The sequence below is a fragment of the Lytechinus pictus genome, unplaced genomic scaffold (genome assembly GCF_037042905.1).
Source record: "Lytechinus pictus isolate F3 Inbred unplaced genomic scaffold, Lp3.0 scaffold_38, whole genome shotgun sequence".
NCBI classification, from domain to species: domain Eukaryota; kingdom Metazoa; phylum Echinodermata; class Echinoidea; order Temnopleuroida; family Toxopneustidae; genus Lytechinus; species Lytechinus pictus.
In genome coordinates, this window is record NW_026974158.1 from 391,036 (window position 1) to 415,478 (window position 24,443).

Genomic DNA, 24,443 nt, shown 5'->3' on the forward strand with positions numbered 1-24,443 from the left:
TGTCTGTTTCAGGGGATTTTTGAAGGTTTTGGGGGAAAAACAATAAATTTTGCTATTTTTTTCTGTAAAATACGCTATTATACGATCATAGAGATGGAGAAAGTATGATGTTAACTTATCCACCACTATGTATATAATCTACTGTGGATAGTTAACGACTGGCTTAACCAAATCAGGGTTCCCAGCTTTTCAAGAAAACAAAAAATCATGATTTTTCTCGGAAGAAGTTTAAAAATTCCCTGATAATTATTTAAACCCATTTCCAGTTTCTCATGTTTTCTAAGTTGTTGCAGTGAATAACATGTATTATTATTTTTTTATATATACGTGTAGGTCTATTATTATTTGCAATTACATGTACCAGTAGTACGGTACGGTAGTAAAAGAGGCTACAAAAAAAACACCATATCATGTCATTCAATGAATGTTGTTTTAATATACAACAAAATATAACACTGACTATCGTGCTTTCGACTTTTTGGCCGATCGAAATTCCCTGATTTTACCCTGACTGGAAAAAAACGTTTATAAAAATCCCTGATTTCCTTGATGGGCTGGGGACCCTGCCAATCCATTTTAAGGAGGGAAGAAGCGAAGAAGTAGAACAAAAACAGAATGAAAATATAAATAAGATGAATGACTACTGTTGTGATAACTAATAAAGGTCTGCAAACGTAGACTATACTTGTTATTAACACATATGGCTGCTACCAAGATGATCGCCGTGAGGTTGTCGCATGCAGCTAACCCAATAAACCTGTATAGTGTAATCAAAATATATCGAACTGGTATGTTATTTGCCTCCAAACTTACTATTGGAACAAAATAAACAAAATATTCATAAACAACAAAATATTCATATAAACAAATATTCTTGAAAAATTTACATGATCTAATGGCCCGGGGGGGGGGGGGCATTGACGGGTGGATACCATGCGCGACCATGGGATCTCGAAAAGCACCCTAAACAAGTATTTTCCATTTTCTGAAAATGCACCCCTTAACAAGTATTGGCGTGTAAAACCCTACCCTTAACAAGTACTGGAAACAAAACGATACCCTTAGCAAGTATTCCATGCATTGAACCCCTAAACAAGTACAGCGATATTCCTACAACCATTGTGTATCCGGCCCGACCTCCTACACCTCGCGCAAATCGGACTCTAAACACGTAGTACATCCTTTTTAAAACATTTAAGTATTTTTATACCCTCGCAAATTTGACCCGAAACACATAGCTTTCCTAGCGAAGCCAGCCGAGGTTTGAGCCACTCCGTAAAATCACTGACGAATTGATCGCAACCCTAGAGCTATAATCTACAAACCGCAGCATTTTTTTTTTTTTTTTGTGTTTTTTACACCATTATTACGTAACGTGCCCTATCTTGAAAAAGACATCCTCTTACGTGTTTTTTGGTCGCGCATAGTATCCACTCGTCAATGTAAGTGGCCCCCGGGTCTAATTGGCTTGGTAACTTTTTGAATCCCCAAACTGCAAAACTATATTGCTTATTTTCCATCAAGTTCAAGTATCGTCCGTAATGGTGCATAACAGTGATTTAAAAAAGGCATAAACATGTTTACCAGATACGTATCAACACAATCAATTACATTATATTTTCGTTCCTTTTATCATAATAATGTTATTCTGATGAAACCCCACCATTTGACCATTATGAGCTACAAGGTCCCCAATTTAGTGTTCTGTAAATGTGCATGCGGTGATGTAATGATTATGAATATGATATAATTTTCTTCATCATCATCTATATAATCGATATGTATGCCTAATTAAAAGAATCATATTTGATTAGAATAATGAGCGACTATCTCGTCAACGATAGTCCTTCACGGTGCAGGTTTTTGCCACCACCGGCCTTACCCCGGCTGTACCCCTCCGGATCATGGCGACATGTATAGTGATGCATGGTATTTATCCACTACGTACAGTATTTGTTAATTCTAGATCAAATAAATAATAATGATGTTATAACAGAATAAATGGACATTAGACCAAGTGTGAATTAGACCAGGTGATGATTAGCCCAACTGGGTATTAGACCAATTGACGATTAGACCAAGTGGTCATTATACCGATTGGCTATTAGACCAAGTGGTCATTAGACCAATTGGATATAAGACCAAGTGGAAATTAGACTAAATGGAAACTAGACCAAGTGGAAATTAGACCAAAAGTTCATTAGACCATGTGACAATTAGACGAAATGTAAATGAGACCAGGTGGAAATTAGCCAAAGTAGAAATTAGACCAAGTGGTGTTAGATCAACTGGAAATTAGACTAAATGGTTTTAGCCCAACTGCTCATTAGACGAATTGGATATTAGACCAAGTGGGAATTAGACGAATTGGGTATTAGACCAAGTGAAAATTAGCCCAACTGGTTATTAGCCCAAATGGAAATTAGACGAATTGGATATTAGACCAAGTGAGAATTAGACGAATTTGATATTAGACGAACTGGTTGTAGACGAAATGAGTTTAGACTATGTGAAGTTGGACGAACTGATAAGTAGACCAAGTAGTATTAGACCATCCGATAATTCACTTGCTCAACTGCCTCAGTGCCAAAACAATGACAGACCAAGCCCATATCATTCAGGTCCATATCTAGCTATGTCGAGTCGCGTTCAGATTATCCTGCGCCAGTGCAGTGCGGCCAGCTGTACGCGCACCGTTATATGACCCCGGGGAAGTTTCGGCGTGGCCAGGCAGAAGGTCAACGTCTTGCTTGACTCTGGTGTTGGCTGGTGAAGTTTAGGTAGGGGCAGCGAAATTTGGCAGAAGAACGGCAATACAATGTCATCAGACTATGTATTTTCATTAATGTGCAAAGTACCAGAATCATGATACATTGTGTCTTACTTTTTTTTAAAAATAAATTAGTATTTTGAAATAATATTTAACACTCATTTTTTGGAGTTCTCATCATCCATAAAAAATAGTAAAATTGAACAAATAAAAAAAATCAACTCTACAATCTACCTTAAAAGTTCTCTGAGTGAGGGGCGGGGCTTAGAGTGGTCACAAAATCTGAGCAGAGTGGACCTACCTAAAAGCAATACTGCAAAGTGTTGCTGCCCTCTACGTTCGTTGGTCTTGTCATTGACCTGTGCGCGCCATTCCAGACACTTTATAGTACACAAAGAAAGTTTTGAGCCACTTCGTAAAATAAAATGAATTGAAATATTGAATATGACCTTATTATTTGAACAATACGAATTTTGATCTGAAATTTGGCAAATCAATAGAATTAACCACACGCTTTCGGAATATGCCCCCCCCCCCAAAAAAAAAAAAAAAAAAAAAAAAAAAAACAATAATAATAATAATAATCAATATGAATAAAACTCTGAAACTATGGCCAAAAATTAGGTTTGACACGATTCGTAAAATCACTGACGAGTTATTGCTTTTACTTTAAGATTTAGTTCGGGGTCTTGAAATCACGTCCATTTTATTTTGTTTGTCACCCTAGATAACCAAACCCTCCCCTGTCGAAGATATTCAGCAGAAACGACGCACACATCTACTGCAGGCATGTGAGCGTTTGAACTCCAATCAGCATCTAGTCAACTTTGATCATCTGGGCGTCGACACCTTAAAGAAAATGAACCACATCTTTGTGTTAGATAAATTAAAGATTCTTTACTGCTATATACCCAAGGCTGGTTGTACAACGATGAAGAAAATACTTCTCGTGCTAAATGGGAATATCAAGACAACCAACATCGAACACGAAACGGTTCATAAACTTGCCGACACGCACTTTCCGTTATTGCGTAAATACAGTCTGGAAGATGCAAAAGTTAGACTTAAAACGTACCGTAAACTAATATTTGTACGCGAGCCGTTTTCACGGATTCTGTCAGCATATCGGGACAAGCTTGATTTAAATGGATCCTGTAGGAATAAATATTGGTCTCGTAAAATAAACGAACATGCAAACGAAGAAGTTACAAGAGATAATGATTTTAACTTGACATTTGTTAATTTCGTTCAATACCTTGGTAATTTATCTAATAAACTCAATATTCCAAAGGAAGAACATTGGAGAGAGTTCCATCGTCTGTGCTATCCATGTCATGTGCCTTACGATTTCATTGGACATTTTGAAACCTTCTGCGAAGACGTGCGCGAAGGTGTTCAGAAAATTGTCGATGGTGTTGAAATAGATATTCCCCAGTCATCAAATCCTACTAAAAGCAGTTACTCGGGGATGCTGTCAAAATACTATTCACAAGTTAGTTCGACGCAGTTACAATCGCTCTACAAGAGGCTGGAGACGGATATTGAAATATTCAACTACCAAGTCCCAACCTTTATTGCTGACCGTATTAACACTTCCGTCTCCCGTAGATAAAGGATGTTTATAATTTAACTTCAAATTTAAGGGCATATTTTTTGTGTGTTCACCTCGCTAATCATGCTAATTGTCGGAATTTCGCCTGATATGATTTAACAATTGTATTATATTTATTAATATAAATCAAGGTTTTGTTGTGTAAATGCTAGTGGTATAAATTAACATAATGAACTAATTTTATCTGATGTAAATTGAAGAATTCACTATCAGAATTGCTAATTGGTACACCGCCCGTCTAAATAACGCTAGGCCATGGCTTCGACCCACGGCCGACTCAAATGTCCAGTTTTTTATTTCGAAGGTTCGTAATTCTAAAACACGTAAATTGTCTATATTGCCCATACCTCGATGTTTATTGGTAGAAAACGATTAATTGTTACTGAAACAAGCAATAGTACTGTGATAACGCTGTGTTCCCGCTTTACACTTAAACAAATTAAGAGGAGCAGCTGCTGTATACACTAGAAATAAATTGCACTGATTGAAATTATGTATAATTAATTATATAATTCATGTTGTACAAAATAATCCGCCCTGTCACAAGCAATTATTTTTTGTCGGCAGTAAAGCAAAAAAATATTAATTTTACAAAGTAAAATGTTAACAGGACAAACGTAAAACATCGGTGTTATCCTGAAAGTTGTGTTTAATCAGAGTAATCAGATGTAAAAGGTAATAAGTTACCATTTTGGCCTTGTGATGGCAGTATTACTGATTTGTATGATAGAAACCTATGTATTCAAATAATTCAAATAGGTAGGGTTATAATGTATTCATTTCTTGCAGGTCCTTTTGTTGTATCGGTCCCATGTTTTCGTAACAGGTGGAATAAACACTTTAAATTCCAAGACCCACACGAGGTCTATTAATTGTACACACCTAATTGCTGTGCACAGAGAGTAGGAGCAGTTTCATTTTTTTACTCTTTGAAAGAAGTTGTGCTCTGAAGAGCAAGGAAGAAATGACAATCATTTTCTTATCAATTCGGATAAAGTATTCCCTCCACAATGGTGGCGAGTCTATTTAATATTTCAGCTATAAAAAAAATCTGATTCTTCAATATAGAAAGTTATGTTGGTTTGGATTTTTGCTCCAGATCTCGTTGTAATAATTTTTATCAATCAGAAGCCTGTTTTCTGTCAGAAACTTAGGCACACAATTACTTTGTGAATTTTAACAATTTCCGGCATAAAATAATTATCACAATCATATTGCAGTGAAGGAATGTTGTATATCAGTATTTTCCAGAAATGAATTTATTTTTCTTTTTTGATTGATGCTTTTGTGCTGATAAATTAATATTATCTAGATATTTTGTTAATACTTATTAGATAATTACAAAGACATGTATTCATCAAATGATGTATAAAACGAATATTTAAAATGTAAAAAAAAAGGATTTGCCATTCGGATAATGGGAATCTATCAATTTTCAAGGGTCCTTTGGTCAACCTGCAGTCCTGTTTCAGTTTTTCTCGATGTCATGCGAAAGGTCAAAAGCGCCTAAACTTCGGTGACGCCATTCTACGATAGACTTCGTGGATTCCCGATAACCCTCGACATACGTCATTCTACGTCATCGTCATCGGTTTTCGAGGCTGCCATTTTCTCATCAACGTCATATGGACTGCGTCCAAGAAAAATCAGAGAAGTCCTTTCATTTAACAACCTCTTAGCAGTGTCCGGACAAGTCATTTTTTCTTCAATCCTTTACCGAATTATTTATTTTCCATTCCAAAACTGAAATTCTATATCGATAAAATCAAACTTATTTTTTTCTTCTTCTTTTGAAAGTCAATATTATTTATATGTAAAATCATGTTGCGTTGATTGTTGAAACAACCATGGAAACAAATCGCATTTGGAAGTGAAATTAAATAAATGTAATAATTAACTTTAAACAAAAATTAATCTTGTGCAGAGCAATTACTCATGCGTACTTCGACTACATTATAGCTCTTTTCACTAAAAAAAAAGATGCTTGGGGTATGTGAGGTTAGTTATGTGATTTGGGGTGATTGGTTACCAAATCGCTAGGTAAACAAAAATGCGGGTTGATCCTGACATGCCCTGATAACACGGTATTAACTCGTAATAATTTATGTAACAGGTCAAAAAATATAAGTACAAGAGAGAGAGAGAGAGAGATTTTTTATGTGTATGCAAAAATGATCTGTTGAGGAGGTAAATGAAAGCATTGAAGCATTATTTGTATTATCCCTGAAAGCATTGTATTTAAGTCATCCCTTTCAATCAATAAAAACTTTGAGGATATCCCTTCAGGGAAGTTCTCCTTGACCTTGGGTCAGTGAGGGTGATCTCACGATAGTTTTCTCGATAGCTATCTTGACACATGACCAAATGAGAGGGAAATAGACTGACCACCTCTTGCTATGGGGAGGTCAAGATTATTTAGTTCTATTTAGATGATCTATTTGAATGTGGTTTGATTGGTCTTCAGACTGTCAAAAGCTGTGTATTGGTGGCCGAACCATTAATTCGTCGACGATGCTATGTATGTGTCTAGCGCATGTGACTGCCAATCTGCATGTAGTTTTGTCCACCTTGAGAACTTAAGAGGGGGTTGATCTAGTTTCAAATTAAATGCCACATAAACTTGTATACGACTGTGTCATGCGTCATTTGTACCTACTGTTACAAAATGGCGTTGTGAGTAGGATAGTGGTTTTGAGAGTAGATGCCCGTTTTTGTATTAGGAACCCCCTCTTGAAGACGTAACTGATGCCTGAGGATGTACCTGTTGTCTGATGGAACTTGGTTGATGCAGGAGATCGACGTAGAGCGGAATGTTAGACTTATGCATACGCTGGATGTCAGATGCGCAAACTGGACCGCTGCACATCTTCCTAAGGGTAATACAGTTATTGAGATATAAACTTCCAAAGAACTTACTTGGTGGTACGACTCTTTCCCGCGTAGGTTCGAATCCTACTCGCAACGCCATTTTGTAACAGCAGGTACAAATGACGCATTATACAGTCATATGCAAGTTTATGTGGCATTTAATGTGAGGGTAGATCAACACCTGGAAAAACCAAGCAAAAAGATTAGTACATGTTTATCATTTTTACATCATCAGCACAAACATTAATTAGCCATTTTATTCTTAAACAATTCGAACCTTAGATTATAAAATTGTCAGCAAGTTTAATGTTATGACTATTCATCAAATAAACTTGTTTAATACATTAAATCGTCACATAGTTTTAACATGTTCATATGGAATATAGCATTATGATAATTAGTCAATAACATTTTCATGACCTGCAATTTTGGGTCATCTTATATTTCTAATAATCATTCAACATAATTAGGACATTGCCCAACAATTGCCCAACAACATGACGAAGACATATGTACACTCTCTGATGTTATAGATAATATCGAAAATATACATGATCAATTATCACAAAATATAAATTCGATATTTTTTTTTTAAATTGTCTTTGATCATTGTCACGAGCGAAACTGCTCTAATTAACTTATTAATATACAGGCTACTTAACCATCCTAGATAAAAGACCAAAGGAGAATCAAGATATAAATGAAATGATCAATTTAATGTACACAACTTAATAAATCATTATCATCGATTCGTTGTGAACATAGGTATATTGGCAAATGGATATTCAATAAATATTTGCATATAGAAATCATAAAATGGAGTATATGTGCATAAGAGAAGGAGTATAAACATCATCGATTGTCCAAGTTTATGGGAGTAGATCGATCTGAAAATAGGCCTTTAAAATTAAGTTACCGAAAGTCTTGGAAAGTTTATAAAGTGCTTGCTCAAACCTCAATCGGGTAAATGTGGAGTTCGAAGACGGAAGAGATCGGCGATCCACGACGACTACGAAGATGGACGATTATGACGAAGAACAAGTATGCCGATGATCGACGACGAAGAAGACGAGGAACGATTATGGAACGATGAAGACTCGATTGACGTCATCAGCGAAGACACGATGTTTTTCCTTTGCTAAATCAAACCATTGGTCAGAGAAAAAGTAAACGGAGTATATACAATAATATTAGATGTTTTGAGGAAAAGAAAGAAAGGGGTACATCAATAAAACCGATCAGACCGACCTGTTAGTTGCTGCATCATTGACGTCACTATCAAGGGGATTTTAAAATGACTTTAGAGAGTAGAAATGAAAATGATAACGACGATAACGGGTTAAATATGACATTTCTTTATACCCCTTACAAACAATTCCTGCAGTACTTTAGTGGTACTCTGTTGTACCTGTGTGATACTTCTGTCGTACATGACGGTACCACAGAATTACGACAGGAGTTCTGTGGTATCACTCTGTGATAGTTCTGTCATACTTATGTGGTACATGAAAATTTGAACATTTCCTACAGTACCTTTATGGTACTCTGTTGTACTCGTGTGATACTTCTGTTGTACATGACGGTATCGCAGAATGACGACAGGCGTTCTGTGGTATCACTCTGTGATAGTTATGTCGTACTTCTGTTGTACATGAAAATTCTAAAATATCCTGCAGTACTTTTATGGCAACCCTGCGATACTTCTGTGGTATATGATATTTTTTTTAATTTCCTGCAGTACTCCTATTAAAGGCACTTCTATGGAAACCCTGTGATACTTCTGTGGTACATGAATATTTTGAAATTTCCTGCAGTACTCGATCCTAATAAAGGCACTTCTATGGAAACCCTGTGATACTTCTGTGGTACATGAACATTTAGAAATTTCCTGCATGACTCATTATAGGCACTTCTAAAATTCTATGGCAACCCCAGTGCTGTACTTTCAAAATTTCCTACGGTACTTCTCATGCAGCCACCCCAGAAATATGACTGAAACTGTATCACAGACGTTTATGGTGTATTTTCTGTGGTACATGAAAAATGTAGTTTCCTTCAGTACTTGCACGGAAGCCCTGTTTGTACCACAGACTAAAAAAAGTGTTATTTCATGTGAGGGATTTACCTTTTTTCTTCAGTTTTGGGAGAGGTCAGTAGCGTATTGGGTCTTATATTTTTAGGAGGCCATATGGCTTAAAAGGGCACCATTCATTTTAAAAAGTACAATTTTTTTATGAAAATTTAATTTTGTGATAGCTAGATTTTGACATAGGCCCTATTTGAAAATTATATTTCACCTCGTTTTTTTCCTTTTCTCTATTTTCTCCTTTCTTTGTTGTGAGACTTTTTTTGGGGTCCGTGGCCCCCAACGCTAAGTCCCATTGTGTAGGTCTATATCAGCGAGGGGGGGGGGGTGGTTATGCCTACTGAGACTCAGAGGTTTTAAGTTTGATAGCTTCTATTTCTACGAGAAAGGGTAATATACGTACTAGATCAAAACTAGGAGCAAAGCGCGAACTGAAAAATACGAAAAATTATTGACCCCCAAATGGGCAACTTATATTTTGAGGACTCTTGTTCGTTTTCAGGTTTATTTCTCTTTCATGCGCTCTTTTAAATTTCAATTATCATTTGTTTTGTTTGTTCGCCACTTATTTTTCATAAAAACAGGATAAAGAAAAAAAAAGTGACTACATGTAAAAGGGTACGTGTTAAAATATACAGGACAAACCTAACACCCTTAGAGCTTAATTGGTTGCGATGAACGTATTCTTCTACTTCATCCATCTCTTTCTAACGATACAAGAAAATAATTGAAGGGAAGATCAAGGCTAGAGATATTCATATATCTCAATAAATAGAGTAAAATTCACAGAGCAAAATTTTTAAAATTTGATCAAAATCGGATGACAAATAACGAAGTTAAGTTAAATTTTAAGGATTTGCAATATTCCCGTGAAACAGTTCTATTTAGGCATGTCTCATGAATATTCATTAGGTGGGCTGATGATGTCATATCCCATGTTCTTTTGTACATTATATGAAATTAGGTTTATTCAACATATTTCTACCAAGAACTTAAACAATTGGAATGACAACTGATTAACCGCATTAGTTATTAAATGCAGCAACTTCATCACAATGGAGACACATTTATACACATGTATTGAAAAAAAATGAAACAATCATAATTTCATATTTAACAAAAAAAAAGGAAAATGGGGATGTCGACACATCATCAGCCCACCAAATGAATATTCATGACGATGTGCACATATCTGTTTTCACAAAATATTAATAAACTTCGTTATTTTGTCATCCGATTTTGATGAAGTTGTTAGCATTTTGCTTTGTGAATTTCACTCTATTTATTTAGAATTAATATTTCAGCGCCCGGACCATCCCTTTAAGGTTCATCACTTAACAATTAACATAAGAAAATTCAGCGTTGAATGTTGATTAAAAAATAAATCTCAGTTAAAATGCCATCTAGGATTTTGTTTTACATGTTTGATAACCAAGTTTTAATGTGATACTGGCCCCTTGAAGTTTTTGTTGCGAGAAAATACATTTGTCCAATTTCCCATCTATTTTTTTTATTTACTTTTTTTAGTAAAAAGGGCCTATTTTCTTACAAATATATTTTTATTAATGAAATTGCTTCAATTTTTGTTCTCCTATTCATACTATTTTTTTGCTATTTTACAGGTGAAATAGGCTAAACTAAAAATAGGATATTTAATTTCCATTTTTAGGCCTACTATATTTTTGCTTTATATCCCCGGTTTATATCTTTGCAACCTTGCAATATGTTAGCCCGGCTGGTTTATATCTATTTCTTTTTAAATAAAAAAAAATTGGATATTTTCAATCTATTTTTATGATGCGAGGCTATATAGTTTGCAAAAATGTTTTTTAATTGCATGAACAATCTTGTATCTCTGTTCACAGTATCATGATGCCAGTTTATTTTGCTTCTTTTTTTATAATTTGTATGAAGTTTGTATCTATATATTTTCAAACTATTTTCCATCCTTAAAGGTAAGTTCCAGCTTTGGTAGCCTGTAAATTTGACTAAAATACGGATTTTGTTCATACTTACACCATTTGATGGGATTGATAAATAAATAGGAACTGCCAAAGGAATTTCGAAGAAATCGTGTATTTAGTGAGAAATAAGCAAAAAACTGACCGTTAATCAGGGCGTCGGGTCTTTTTTCAAATCCGACTCAAATATCTGTTTACTCCCTCTATGGCGTGAAGTTGTACATGTCAATATCTTGGCGATTCTGCAATCGAGTTTGTCGCACCAAATAAAGCCACGCTAGCTCGCGGGCCGGCGCGCGGTCGCGTCGAGCCGGCCGGCCGTTCGTGCACACACTAGTTCCCCATGTTTTTTCAAGTGCGTTGCGGTCTACGGTAATCGGTATTTCGAGATTTTTTTCGTCCAGTTCGTTTAATATCGATAAATTTGGTTAGAGCTAATTTTTTTTTTTTTTGTTCATGTGAACATATGTACGTGGGGCCGTTGCCATGGGTGGAACGAAGAAGAGAAAGGAGAGATACGAGGCAAAAAGGAGTCGCATGACATTGTCAACAGCAATGTTTGACAAGTTCCGGATAGCAATGCTCTCATCCGGAGAAAGCAAGAATGTTAGTTTTCTGGAGTTGCTCATTAACACGTAAGTAGATATACCGTAATTTCGTGATACTGATTGATGTGTCTGTTGTTGAAAGAAAGTAGGATGGGGGGTCGGGTGTCCGGACACTTGATCTTTGAAGAAGCCTTCTCTTTTTGTCTTTGGATTACACTAAAAAGTACTAAAATATGAATTCAATACTTGTTGCTTTGTAATCATTTCTAAGTTTTATTTTGTTCTTTATAATATTTCCTAACATTTTTTACTAAAAATTGTTGAAACCTCGCTTGTATTAATTTTTCCAAATGACTTTCTAAAATTGATCGTCCGGACACACAACAACTGGGTACTATACTGTATACATGTCTGACATACCGGTACCGTACCATACGTGGGAAAGATTTCCACGTGGACCAACAAATTACATGCATTTTTTTCTGACTTTTGTCCTCAAGTCAAGACAGTCTGAATCAATGACAACATGACCACCCGACTTGATTTTCCATTTCAGCGTTTGCACTCCTCAGATAGATCTTGGGACTTGGCCTGGGCTCAAGCCGGGTTGATAAGTTAGCATTGACTGATTGAATCTATCCATTCTCTGTTTTGGCCTATCGTTAGCGCCTAGGACCTTCTTGAAATATGCCAAATTTTCCATCCATTCCCCAATTAACGTTACATGTGTGTTTAGTGACAGTGTTATGGTGGGGTGTAAAAGCTTTTTTTTTTGTCCTTGCCTAACGTGAGGTGCACACATCCCCTTGTCCTAATTAGTCCTACTCCTAATCATGCTAGTGTAATGACATAACACTCAGTCAAAGAGTTTATGCTGCGGAGCAAGACAAAGTCTTAGCGGAGCATATTTCCGGTTCCGACAGAAATAGATACATACTTTTACAATGTCAAATAGCATACCTTGGCCTATACCTATTTATCTGTAAGTTTTTAGACGAGATCCAACATTTAACAAGTTATCTAAATCTAACAAAAGGTACCAAAGAATATTTTTTTTTTTATCACAGAATCACAGAGTGTTTAATGTGTCCTTATGAAGTATACATGTACATGTTACTTATACATCATTTATTAACATTTGTCTCTTTGCATCACACTTCAGACACGAAGAACACTCCAAGAATTGCACCGGTATCAGTGCAGGAACCAGTGTGGGAAATGTCGATGACAGGTAAGATTCAAATATTTTACCTGCATTTTTATTCAAATTGTGCCGTGCCTTGTGATTTGGTTTACTACAGAAGATTTTTGTATCACGAACATACTTTTTTTAATTTTTTATTTATTTGTATGTTCTCATTTACTTCGTCACTGTACATTGAACAAAAATTAAAAAATAAACAACATGATATACATTAGAATTCAACATAAAAAAATGACAACATAAAATATACCTAGCTAAGCAGGCACATATAAGTTGATAAATGTTTTATTAGATTTTGTGGTAAGAACATTTCTACATGTACGTTAAAGGCATGTATCTCTTCAATTCTTTGCTGACTTTTTTTTTAGGTTGCAAATTATTTCAAAAACAAAGTGGAATGATTTTACATGTATATGTGTGTGTGTATTGAATTCTTATACATTTTTTGAAGAATATTTTCTTTATTGAGGGTGTTTGTATATTCTCTCATCTAACCTTAGATCCCAAGAGCAGTCCCATGAGTGTGCCAGTGAAAGTTTTGGGGAATCAAGTATGTGTACAAGGAAGGAAACTATAGAGAACAGGTGAGATGTCTCTTTAAAGTACATGTAGGTTTAATAAACGTATTTGGATATTGATGATTTATTATTATTATTTTTTTATTATTACATTTGGGAAACTTTTTTCTTCAGGGGAAGGGAGAATCAGACTCTGTGAACTCTACAGTAAAATTACCTGTCAGTAACCCAACATGCGGATGTACATGTACTAATATAGTCAGAATTATTTTCAATACATCAAATTTTAATAAAGGAAGCAATAAGAGTGATGCAGAGAATGTACATTCACATACTTTGCACAATATAAGAAGGTGGGAACATCGTGATTTTCACAAATAATTTCCATGCTGGTTGCAAAAAATCAGTTTTTTCCAAGTACTTTTAGTCAGATGGTCATGCAGTCCCTCATACTGTACCTGTACATGTGTATTTTCTGCATATTCTAATTTTTGCACGTATGTGATCTGTCAAAGTAATTTATAAAGAGGAAATTGTGTCTTCATAATTTCATATTATGAGACTGGTAATTGTGGGGATACTTTCTTATTGATTTTGTTTTTAAAAATCCCTCTTTATCTTCAAACCTTCATTCTATTATCAGGAGTACCGCATTTGCTTCGACACCTTTTAAGGGAAGTGGAGCCTCAGGCAAATTTGCCGATGATAAGTAAGTTTATTTAAATTGAGGCAGTAATGATCAATGATATGTTAAATTATGTACAGTTATACTGCAGTTTCTTTCAAGACGATAATAAGCATACCAGGCCTGTTTTACGAAGAGTTAAGAGTGGTCCAATCAACCACAACTATGGAAAGCCAACAGCGCCAAGTCGCCAACATATGAAATGAATATTGAAAATGTTTTCTAGATACGATGTACATGTGTGTGTGTGATTTACACTACTTATACTACTGACTTACCGCATGTTCTCTGACGCATTCCTCGGGGGATTTGCCACAGCAAAGCTTTTCAGCATCTGTTGGCATGTCGCGGCAGTTTCCACATCGGCACCAATGAAGTCCAGGTTCGCCACATGGACTCGGAGGTGAACCACTTGGTGCAGAGCCATCACCTCCGGACGCGTACATAACGTCGAAGACCATCCCTGGCCTTCGCTCTATTGCTTTGAAGAGTAGGTTCTCTATCTCCTGCCTGGTCATTTTCGAAATGTCATCCTGTAAGTGAGAAGACATGTGAAGGCTAATTGATACGAACAACACTTGAATAGCTTCTCCAAACTAACAGTGACACCAGGCTGAGTGACACAATGTTTAGGGTTTTTCGGGGTGAATTCTTGGGTTCATTGAAATATATCTCACAACTGTATTTCTTTCAATTCATTCAGTTATAAACTTCTTTATTTCAACTTTTTTAATGCCTGATTGCCTTGCTCCAAGTCTTATACACATACTGCATCCAAAATCATTCCCCCCTCCAGAAAAGGTGGCCTAGCTTGCCTAATGTAGGCCTCTAGGCCTATTTATTGGGAAAAAAGATGAAATCAAGTTCCTGTTACAGGACTATGTAGTGTTTCATTGGGCGAACTTGGAAAGAAAGGAAGCAAAGATTCATCCAGGTTTATGTAAAAAAAAAATTGTTATTTATACCTGAATTTTCTGTTTCCGTTTTTCCCGTAAGTTGTTGATTCGGTCTGCATCCGATTCGATACTCCGTAGATTTTGTGGGCCTATATTCCTTCCACCTGCACTTTTTGTTTTCCTGGTTCCCTTACGTCGAACGGATGTTGTTATTGTGGTGGTTGGTGTGGTGGTCGCTGTTGAAGGTGCTGAAGGACCCGCCTGGTCCTCATCAGTCTCACTGTGTCTGCTTTGAATGCGTTGGCCTCTTCGGCGTCCACGACGGCCGGTACTACTACTAGCCAAAGTGCTCTCTTGAAGTACAGCCTGGTGACTAGAACTGGCCTCAGTTCCCCTAGCCTTTCCTCTACCTCTGCCCCTGCCCCTTCCCTTTCCTCTTCCTCTGCCTCGCCCCCTTCTTGTCCTTGAAGATTTCCCGATATTTCCTTCTGGTTCGAGTTCAGATATTGTGGTGACTGGCTCTGATGGATCCAGTTCATCCCCATGTCCCTCTAGTCTGGCCTTCTTAGGTGTTGTAGCATCCAGTTCAGAGTCAGAGCCTTCAGATGAACCCTGCATTAGAAAAACAAATTCATGTCGAGAAAAAAAAATAATGTAATTGGCCATTCTTTCAGGGGGAGGGGCTCATGACACTGACTATATATAGGCCTACATACGATCAGACTGGTTTTCCTTGTATTTATTCTTTTTTTATTTAACCATATCAACACAGAATGATATAGGCCTACATGTACGGTCAAATTAGATAAAATGTATGCAAATATCATCCATGCTTGCTTTCCCATTGTTTTTTTTTATGTCTGATTTCATACTCTCCTATATTTGTGCAGATTTGGAGGGGGTGGTGCTTATTAATAGTTGCTATATACCCCCACCCCCCTCCCCATCCCTCAATATGATAGCTTGCTAAAATACTCTCATGCTGGTTACTGTTCGCATATGAACATATCCGGAATAGTGCTATGGTTTTCCAATGAAAGTAATGATAATGATGTCGATGGCAGTCCATGAGAAAGGCCTATACTAATGGATAGATGAATCATTAACGAACAATGCGTATGTTATTTTCATTTTCCCCTTTATTATCATTATTATTGCTATCATTATTCCTTACTACTATATGTTGTTGACTTGTTGGTGCTGTTGTGTGACGGAGTTAATGATTTGATGGCGACAAACTGGGTCTAAATGGGGTAGATAGTGCAAATAACAAAGTGATCTAAGAGGGCTCACTGCTGCATGAAGAGGGGGTAATTGCAAAAACTCTTTTATACGTATGTATTACCAGCTGGAGCGGTCTTTCACAAAATTTGAAGTTTTCGCTATCACATGCACAACGCCATTTGTCAAATATTTGTCGAATATTTGTGAATTAAAACTGCATTATCGTCTATGGCACTGGACAAACAGGTGGACAAACGATATTGTTTTCGTCCAGTGCAAATCTTCGGATGATCTGCTGAGGCCCGGTCCACCATGCACAACGAGCTTGAGCTTGGTGACATGCATATTCATCGCCTCGTCGGCTCTTCATCGAAAAATAATTTCATCAAAATTTTCAAAGATCGCATATGCCAAAGGCTGCCGTGAGGGGGGAGATTGATATTTCTAAGGACTGAATAAATAATTGTGGAAGGGAGACCAATCTGACGCCAAAATGGGTCCACCCCGGGCAAGGGTGAATATTTCTCTCCAAAGGGGACCAGGGGCTTGAACATTTGACAAGCAAGAAAAGGAAAAAAAAAGGTTATCATCTCAAATGTAAGGTCATTTCGACCGAAATAAATTTGACAAGCAAAAAAAGAAAGTTATCACCCCAAATGTAAGGCCATTTCATCCATAAATGCATGTTTTATTTAGATTCTGAATGATGTATTTGTTTCCACCATAAAATACCAACAATAGTAGGGGGACAATCGATATTGGTCCCCCTACTAGTTTGGGTGGGACGCGTCCTCCCTGTGATTTCCGCCCATGCATGCCCCTGGGGTCCACATATCCATTTGCGACAAAAATCTCACAGCCTTCCATTTTGAAAGGAATAAAACAAAGTTCGGTGCTTTGTAGTAATTACTTATAGCAATCACTAAAAAGTACTTAACTTTTGCAAATCTTCAGGGCACTGGACATTTTTTGAAAGTTTGGGGTGAAGTTGAGCCGAAATGGGTTGCTGCACACACCCAGGTGGGTGTTTCATGAAAATTGTCAGCACTGACTAAATTGTCAGTACTGACAATTTCAATGAAATCCTTAGTTTTGATCGGACTGAAAGGCACGTCTGGCCTCTGTTACTTTATATGGTTACTGTCACAGAAAGACAACTTGTCAGTGCTGTCAACTTTCATGAAAAGGTCCCCTGGGCAGTGGGCACACGAATAAATCGCCAGTGATCAGGGTCCAATAACAAAGGTTAGCGATTGATCGTACGCTTGATTTTCACAATTTATTGTACATTGTACGTAATCATTGGAATCAATCGTAGAAAAATATTATACGATCACTGCTAAGTTTTGTGTTACATGGCCCTAGATAGTCATTTCAGTTCCAAAGACATAGCTGACTTGGCCAGAATTTCCGCCGGTGCCAACATTGCCCCCCCCCCCCCCGTATGATCACACCGATGTGCCTACTTGTAGCAATGGAGTGTAATTAGCGACAATTCATGTTTTGAGTCGGGCCTTCACCATCCAACCAAGGAGATACCACTCCAACGCAACAGAAAAGGCCTTCCCTCGCGAGATACACACCATGCCACGGGCTATGCAGAATACGTGGATCCCCTCCTCCCATCTGCATACACACACACACACCACACAACCCGAGCAATGTTGGAGCAGGGAGAGTCCCTGGGAGGAACGTACGGAGATACCCATTACCCCTGTTCATTGACCAAAGAAGCAACTGTTCATTTATGGAATTGAGCAAAACGTGATTTTCGCTCGGGTTGAATTTATATATGGGACTTATTGCCTTGCTTTCGAACCTTCTTTATTTCAATAATGTCGAGGGCTATAAAACTCCATCCCTAAAGCAATCGTCTACATGAAATCATGATGTATATACACCAAGAGAAGATCATATTGAAATTGTCAATGGACGGCCGGTATCGTCTAGTCTAACTTATTTGTGTGGATCTTGGATACTGTACAAATTCTCTGGGAAAGATGTTGTTGCACGCCCCTACGACTATTTGTATTTTCTTGAATAAAATAGGGAAGGAAATCGGAAAATGGAAGAAAGAGGTGCCAGAATAATGTTACTTATAATTTTCTCAAGTTCAATAAAGTCACACGACATAGACAGGCCTAGCTATTTCTCTTTCTTTCGAAATCGCAACAGCTACATGTGCATTATGAAAGAAAACGGTAATCCAATTTTGAGGACAAATATTATTCTTTTTATGAAAATGGGACGAATAATAATAGGACCTACAAACCGGTCCGGCGGGGGGGGGGGGGTGGAATTTTGGCTAAGAGTGGCCTTGTTTACTATTCCTCAATGACCGATCACTCGATCTCAATTCACCTCATGCTCGACACACCGTACTTTGAAAATCTAACCTGTATAGGTTATTATTTATTTATTCTACAATTCATGATGGTGAAATGCAGAAACAGGCGCGTAGCCTGGGGGGCGGCCGCCCCCCAACGCCCCCAAAAAGAAAAAAAGGCGGGAAGGGAAGAAATGAAAAGGAGAAGGGAGAAAAGGGAAGAATGGAATAGCTCAATTGTTTGTTTGTTTTCTTTCTGTTTTGTCAAACATGTCAAAAGAATAATAAAAACCTATAACAAAATATTGCTTCAGCGCTCCGCGCGGGAAATGAATTCAGAATTGCCTTTCCCTTCTTAATTGTTTCCCACACACTTTTTTCTACTCCGTTTTTTCCCTTCCCGGCCATAGGAATCGCATTCTTGCCAGGAAATTTTATAGTATATATGGGTATTTTATTTAATTGCAGTAACACAGCATTTTGGCTCTTTAATTCCGTTCATGCAGAGCGGGTGAGCTTTTATACCGGCATTCCCTGAGTCCCGAAATGCTATTTCTTCCGCTTTTCAGCAAGCAATTTGCTGGCAAAGTACCTGCTCAAAGGGGGAGCATTAGAGGACCCCTAAATTTTCTATTTTTGCTTGTCAATTTTGTTTCCTGCGTCCCTTAAAAAAATACCCATTCTTCCAACCGTTACTCATCTTGTCCTTATGCCAATCCCCATCCTCCTGCTCATAGGCGGCGGAAGCGGGTTTCCTGTCCCCCTAAATTTGAGGTGGGGGGGGGGGAGGACCCCCTAAATTTTCTATTTTTTGCTTGTCAATTTTGTTTCCTAGCTGCGTCCCCTCAAAAAAAATTATGGTGGACCCCCCCCCCTATAATTTTTGTGGTCCCCCTAAAATTTTGGTTGATACCTTTTTTTTTTTCGTGTCAAATTTTTTACCTGTGACCATCCTTAAATTTCAGTTGGACCATCCCTTAATTTTTGGCTTCCAACCACGACCATCCCCTCTCTCTGTTCATCTAATTTTCCTCTTTATATTTCGTTTCTCGCTCACTTCTCCCTCGACCCTCCCATTGCATTTCCATTGATAGTTCACATTTTCCCCGGGACATTTTCTTATTAAAAAATATGTACAGTGTCTTGAACTACTACTATCCCTTGACCAAGTCCATGGTCCAACTTATGTCAATAAACTATATTTTCTTCTTTTGAACGTTTATGATGCGCTTGTAATGAAACATAGCAAAACAATCATTACCAAAATAATAAGCCCGGGATACCGGATAAGACCATTTGTATCCCCATTCACTTTCTCGCTTTAGAATCTAGCAAATTAAAAAGCTCAATCGAGCGTTTCATCAACATTTTTTTTAGGGCCGGCAGTCAGGGGATCTGACATCTTTCCTTCGTTTTGATTGGCGGGGAGGTAATGTTACTCTGGCGATTGTCGGATAAAAAAGATCCCCTATGCAGCTATAGGCGTCGATAGACTGCCCCCCCCCCCCGGAGTACGCACGAAGAACGATTAGGTGGATGCATGATCCCATAACGCTTTTAGATTCGGTGCAAGCTTTTTATAAGGGTAACTATAACAATATAGGCCTATAGGGCAAGATAATTACCCCCCCCCCCCCGTAGCGTACCTAGGATTTTCCACAGGGGGGGGGGGCAAAACCGTCCGCCAAAAAATTCGACAAGCAAAAAAAAAAAAAAAAAAAAAAAGGTCTTCACGTTCGTCGGGGGGGGGGGGGCAAAAAAGGTCTTCAAGCTCATCAGGGGGGGACAGGGATACGTCCTTTGCATGGAGTGTGACTCGTCAGGGGGGCCTGCCCCCCCCCCCCCCTCGTAGGTACGCTAGAGCCCCCCCTCTCTCTCTCTCTCTCTGACTAGATGTTATTCTCTCAGTTTATCACTCATTACAAAAATCGTAATAATTAGAACCGGCAATTGTTGGTATTTGTAACCACATTTTACTTTCGAACATATCCTTTTATGTAGCATAATTATGAGAAGATCTGACTCACCTCGTGCATTTTATGATGAAGATATGCAGCATTTATGTCAGTTCCATCCTCCGAAGATGATAAATCATGCCAGTCGGAATCCATAACGTATTGGAATCAATTATGAAAGCTGTTTACGTAAAGCGAATATCGACGGATAATGTGCAAAGAAGATGCCGTTTCCCTCTGTATTTTGTTGAAGTAGTGTGTGAGATATTTCATAGAGTCTCATCAACTTTGTATGTTATTTGTGGGCCTTGTAATCTAAACACGTGTTTATTTGCACAACGCTGGAGGACGTACAGGCCTTCACACTTTTTTGCCTCAGTTCCGCACCACTCATGTTGTTCCTTGACACTAGACTTGATCCATGGAGCTCCATGCTTGATCGACGCATCAGAGTTTTTGCTCGCCATCAAGTTTATCATGCTTACGTAATCGCAAAATGGTTGAACGCAGGGGCCGCGGAACAGTTTTGGTGGGGAGCTGAGCCAAAATGGAGGGGGGGGGGGTTGATGCACGAAATCATAAACCGATTGTCTTTGTTTACGTGTTTAAATATAGCTTTGGAAACAAAGTGGGAGATGTCCTGAAGTCGCAGCCCCAAGCTAACCAACACCATGAAAGAGCCACCAACGATCATGACATCTCTTTTACATACAGAAGTGCTGATCATGAGTCGGCTCAGTATCCTACTATTGCTATGATTCCAGATTTTCATTTCATTTCTTGCAAATGTGATAATTAGGTTGCCTATCCATGATTTACTTATACATTTTTCCAATCTTGTCTTCATCATGACTGTCCAGCATGAAAAAAATATATATATTTGCGTATCACACCCCAAAGGAGCAACAAGTAATGTGTTTCAGATGTTTGGTCACAGTGATCTAAGAAAATTATTTACATTCCCTTCATAATTAGTGCAATCTACATGTCTAAAAATCCATGCTCAAAATAGCAAATTATTGTACTTGATTTATATAGTACAAATTAAATAAAAATGACGGTGCCAATAAAATTATTGAGATGTATAATAATAGGTGCTAACGGAATGTGGAGGTGGAAGAAAAATTGAGAAAATTGTAGAACAGGCAGGGGCGCAACAGGGGGGGGGGGGGTAGGGAGTCTAATAATATTTAGTCCCCTTTGGCCTCTTCTTACTTATCTACTTTTGCTTGGTTATAAAACTTTGGGGACCATGGCCCAATCCCTTTATACACGGAATCTGCAGTCTCGAGACTGAGTCATTTCAAAACATAGGGCCTAAATATGGCAGCTATTAGAATTCAAATCAAGGGGGGGTGGTCAGCCCCCTTACTTTCAAGGCAGTGGCGTAAAAAAACAAATTTCATGAAGGGGGGTACAACAAAGAAATTTCTAAAAAGTCGTGCACGAGAAAACTTTGCCTTTTCTAAAATGTACTTCTATGCGAAAACTTTGACATTATCTTCAGGAAATCACAATTATCGCCATGTTTCGACATATTTCCTTTAATTTCCTTTCGATAGCTCCTTCATTTTCTATCTTTCTTGGTTTTGGAACCGAATCTCCCCCTTCTTTCCATGCTAGAGCTTCAACCTAAAGCTGAATCCAGGAAGGGTCCATGAATGGGCCCCGCAACAGACATAAGAGGGCCCTTACAACATAGGTCTGGAGCAGAACCCTGGTATTTTTTTACGCTTTACAAAGGTGTGGCCATAATACCATGTAAGGGGCATAGGCCTACGTCTAATAATAGCTAGGGACAAAACTAAGGCGTGTTGTCAAAAGTGTGCGTGCGTCTTTACCTTTATATTCTACGGCGAACCCGCTGAGCGTGCCATTGTCCATTTTTCTTTCCTACGGGTCAGTGCTCTTGCCATTCAAGACGCCAGCGTGCCCTTTTGCAGCGAAAACGGAAGCGTTCGCTTTTATCTTTTCTTCTGACATGCTTCGGTTGGCTCTCCGATAATATGTTTTTGCATTAGCGCCCTCTATGTTCACGATATCGGCGTTTTAGGCAAACTATTGAACGCCCGATCTCTAGTCACTGATCTGAATATCATTGTGTCCTTGTATCGGTGTGCCTAGTCCATTGGGGGTACATTTTCCAAAGTTACGCTTTCACAATTTCTTTTGATAGTTTTTCGTTTCAGGTTTCAGTAGTGACAAAGTTCAATTAGATTTAGATTTGATTTTTTTAAATAGAACGAGTTGTTTTATTTTGAAGAATATACCGTTAAGACACTGACTTTCTAAAAGTAAATGTTCATGCGCGGAAAAGATTTTTTTTTCATCACACTGAGCCCACACAGTCAGCATTGTCGGGTGAAAAGGAAAAATATGGAATTGTCCTTAACTTCTTTGTAAACGAAATGCAAAACCCTTTGCAAAAGATGCAATATAAATCATACCTGGGTCCCAAAATGATGGCATTTAAATATCTACATTGAAACGCTATACTGTGACAAAAAATAATAAACTCATAAAATGCAAGCGTTTTTGTGGGAAAATGGACAAGGGCATCGTTGAAATTCATATTTGAGCTAAACATAGGCCTATATCTAATTTAGCCAAAGTGCACAACAATTTTACTCTTATTATACATTATGTTTAAACATTAACATGCTAGAAACTTATATATTCACACATAATACAGATGTCGTGCAAAACAAACGAATAAAATATCATTAATTTGAACTTTTAAAAATTAAATTGGATGCTCAAGCAGTCATATCGGTCATTGTTGATTAAATGCACAATTCTTGAATTTCATTGCCCGAAATTTAGAACAAAAAGTATTTTCGTTACTTTGTAAGACCATTACAAACATCTTTACCTTCAAACGAAATCAAAAGCACTTAACAATTTAGTATAAAAATTATCAAATTTGAGGTAGTCTTGACCATGAATTGAGTTGAATGTTTATAAAGGAATTATAGCGTATTTTAATGAATCCCATTCTAAACTTTGAATGACCGATGTCTCCGGGGAAAAAATATCGCGTGAATTAAAATGCAAATTAACACATTTAAGTGACTCTGATATGAAATTGGACATGAAAACCTATATTATCTTTTTACCTGGGATCCGTCTTTATTCTCTTATCAATTTCCCCTGTGATCTAGAGTACTAAGTGACCAAGTGTTTTTGATTACCATCCAGCAGACACAGAACCGAAGGGGGTCTGGGCTGAAGCCTCCACACTCTTTTTCCTCCAAATAGCGTACAAAACGTAAAAAGTACCATGATTTTATGCATGGTGTTCCCCTTCAAAACCGTTCGGCGGTTGGGGAAGGCTTAATTATTTCTTTTAATTTTTCAGTTCTACTCACAATATTTAATTTTGTCAACTTAATTTTAATGGCTTCTTTTTTTCATCCAACTTCATTTCTTCCTTTGAATTTTTCTAAACCTTTTCTATACTTATTTTTTAACCTTCACGTTTGACTTATACAGTAGTGCATATTGCCGTTGATTTCTTCTTCCTATCAAATATCTGAATTTATCTGCAATATGTGTGTGTCAAATTATTGCAAATTAGATTCCCAGTGTCTAAGGTAAACATAATTTACCGACGTAAAGTTTGTAATACGAAAGCCTCTTTGGCCTAGTTTCCCTTCCAACTTTGTACTTCACCTCTTAATCGTATAGCTGTATTCTGTATAGCTTGCAAATTTAAATACTTTTACACACAAAAAAAATTATCAATAAACGTTCAGGAAATGGTAATGCCTCGGCCACATTTGCTCTCCGG

General features: G+C 37.6%; 2 protein-coding genes across 2 annotated transcripts; both read left to right on the forward strand.

Annotated features, from left to right (window-relative positions):
* The first annotated feature begins 700 nt into the window (after positions 1-700).
* On the forward strand, positions 701-10,445 carry LOC135158119 (carbohydrate sulfotransferase 11-like). The gene is made up of 2 exons (XM_064115415.1): positions 701-766; positions 3,498-10,445. Exons 1-2 carry the CDS (start codon positions 701-703, stop codon positions 4,380-4,382), a joined length of 951 nt encoding a protein of 316 aa, XP_063971485.1. The 3' UTR covers positions 4,383-10,445.
* Positions 10,446-11,783: 1,338 nt separating this feature from the next.
* Positions 11,784-17,218, forward strand: LOC129260067 (uncharacterized). The gene is made up of 4 exons (XM_054898141.2): positions 11,784-11,932; positions 13,008-13,076; positions 13,550-13,633; positions 14,211-17,218. The coding sequence occupies exons 1-4, from the start codon at positions 11,784-11,786 to the stop codon at positions 14,278-14,280; spliced, it is 372 nt and encodes a 123-aa protein (XP_054754116.1). The 3' UTR covers positions 14,281-17,218.
* Positions 17,219-24,443: the final 7,225 nt, after the last annotated feature.